This window comes from Morone saxatilis, unplaced genomic scaffold (assembly GCF_004916995.1).
Source record: "Morone saxatilis isolate NCDOM2014 unplaced genomic scaffold, NCSU_SB_2.0 Contig4, whole genome shotgun sequence".
In the NCBI taxonomy this organism is placed as follows: domain Eukaryota; kingdom Metazoa; phylum Chordata; class Actinopteri; family Moronidae; genus Morone; species Morone saxatilis.
Window position 1 is genome coordinate 15,677,668 of NW_023339984.1, and position 2,044 is coordinate 15,679,711.

The 2,044-nt window shown below is 35.6% G+C and overlaps 1 protein-coding gene across 2 annotated transcripts in view; it reads left to right on the plus strand.

Annotated features, from left to right (window-relative positions):
* col4a6 (collagen, type IV, alpha 6) overlaps nucleotides 1-2,044 on the plus strand; it is a 119,569-nt gene that overhangs the window by 98,702 nt on the left and 18,823 nt on the right. The window contains exons 21-22 of one of the 2 annotated variants that reach the window (XM_035675059.1): nucleotides 337-387; nucleotides 1,493-1,588. In XM_035675059.1, the coding sequence (XP_035530952.1) occupies nucleotides 337-387; nucleotides 1,493-1,588 (147 nt within the window). The remainder of the gene's footprint in view (nucleotides 1-336; nucleotides 388-1,492; nucleotides 1,589-2,044) is intronic. The other variant, XM_035675060.1, reaches the window with a different exon arrangement.

The window sequence follows — 2,044 nt, forward strand, 5'->3', positions numbered from 1 at the left end:
TTTGAGTTTGACACCCCTGGTCTAAAGGGTCATTAAAGGCTTCCAATAGTAACGTGTTTTGAATCTTAACTGTTGTTTATTTTGCTAATTATTTGACTTTGACAAAGCACTTTAAGCTGGATCCTTTGAATGAAAGGAGCTAAAAATGATTAATTTTGTTGTGATTAAAATGATGTAAAAAATAGAACCTTCTAGATGAGGATACAGCATCTTTATCATCTTGACACAGAGCTACGGCTGGCATAAAAGAAGCTGTAAAAACTACTACATCGCTAAAAGTACAGCTGGAAACAAACTTTAAAACATCATGGCTGACTCATTTAACTGTCCTCCAAGGCCTTGCCGTTGGTCCCTGTGTCATCGTTCCTGAGTTGGTGGGTCCCAAAGGCAGGTATCCTAAAGGTGGCCATATTGCTATGATCGCCATGGCAATATTCAGTCTACCCAAGCAAAATTCAAAACAACAAACACAACTTTCAGCAGGCAGTGTCTAAGCTGCCAAAATGCTTTTTATTTACGCTATACTCTGCGGAGGGTGCGGTGGTAAGTATAGCTCAGAAGAGTCAAGGCTTCAGACTTGGATAGGAGGGTCTCTCTACTCCAAGCTGCTTTTCTCATCTTTGGCCACATGGTGTCGCCTGGTGTAAACATAAATTCATTGATTTTACATGGACATTTAGCATGGCAAACAACAATTTTTTTAAATAAAGAAAAAATTTACACAAACTAAAAAAAAAAAAAATAGTAATAATGGTAATAATCATCATAATCAAAAAAATAAACACTTTTTTTTCTCAGTTTGTCAGGAAGATATTTAAAATATTTCAACAAAGTCTTTCTTGTAGCTGCACAAATTCTTGAATTCTTGAACTGAAATGTATTTTTACTTAAATCAGTAGTAAGTTGACTAGAAAGAACATCCATTCGCAGATGATGCAGTTGTATTTTTTACTGGACCTAAAAATAATAAGACGAGTGTGTATTGTTAGCAGTTTGTTTCCTTTGTTTGTGTAGGTGCCAAACTGCAACAGCCTATGCATGCTGCTTGTGTCAAGTAGCTCTTAAGCCATAATAATGTAAAATCACTGAATTGGTTCGTGCTAAGTACAATTCTGTTTTATATTTTAACACAATATAAACAAGTTTATGCTTTCTTAAATAAGCATCTGTCATCTTGCAGCAGCAGCTAAACTCTTTCATATTACATGCTGATAAAAAGAGACTAATCCTGATTTCACACTGTGACACCAAGCTGCACTTGCACTGTGCCGGTTTCCTGTTTATATTATATAAATATTCAGTTTGACTTGCATAAAAATAAGTTCCTTCAAGACAAGACTTTTACACATATCCATTGTTTTTACATCTTACACCACTCAGTGCAATTCAGCTTAAGTTCAGATTGTGTGAAATCTAAACAATGCAGGATATGTGCCAAATTGACCATTTTAACCTCTAACCGTTCTAACTTTATATATGTGTTTGCTTGCAGGTTCTCCCTCAGGTATCCCCGCTAGTTTCCCTGGACAGCCCGGGTTGCCTGGCGCCAGAGGAGAACCGGGTGGCCCAGGATACAAAGGCTTTAGAGGTACACACATACTGACTGAAAATCCATGTCTCTACAAGAAATGATGATTTTCTTACGAATTTCTTATGATCCCCATTAATTAATGCAGAACATCGGCTACTCTTTCTGGGGTCCACACAAAACATAAAAAAGAAACATGAAAACAGATAAGACACTTCAAAACACATATCAGAAAAATATAATGAATGAAACAGTATTTTTCCTTGAAATCATATTAATATCCACATTCTTTTCATATATACTTTATAAGTACTGAATGTACTTAGAAAGTAACATATTTATATACATATTGTTATACATCTTCAAAACAGGCTTGTTAGTTCAGTTTTAATGCACTTTTGCATCATTGCAAGCCTTTCCAACATCATGCATGATGTACATAACAACGCAAAAGACGTAACAAGACAAAACTGGCAGGAGAGGTAGATTTTTTTTGAAGTTTCAGTTAGCTTTGCA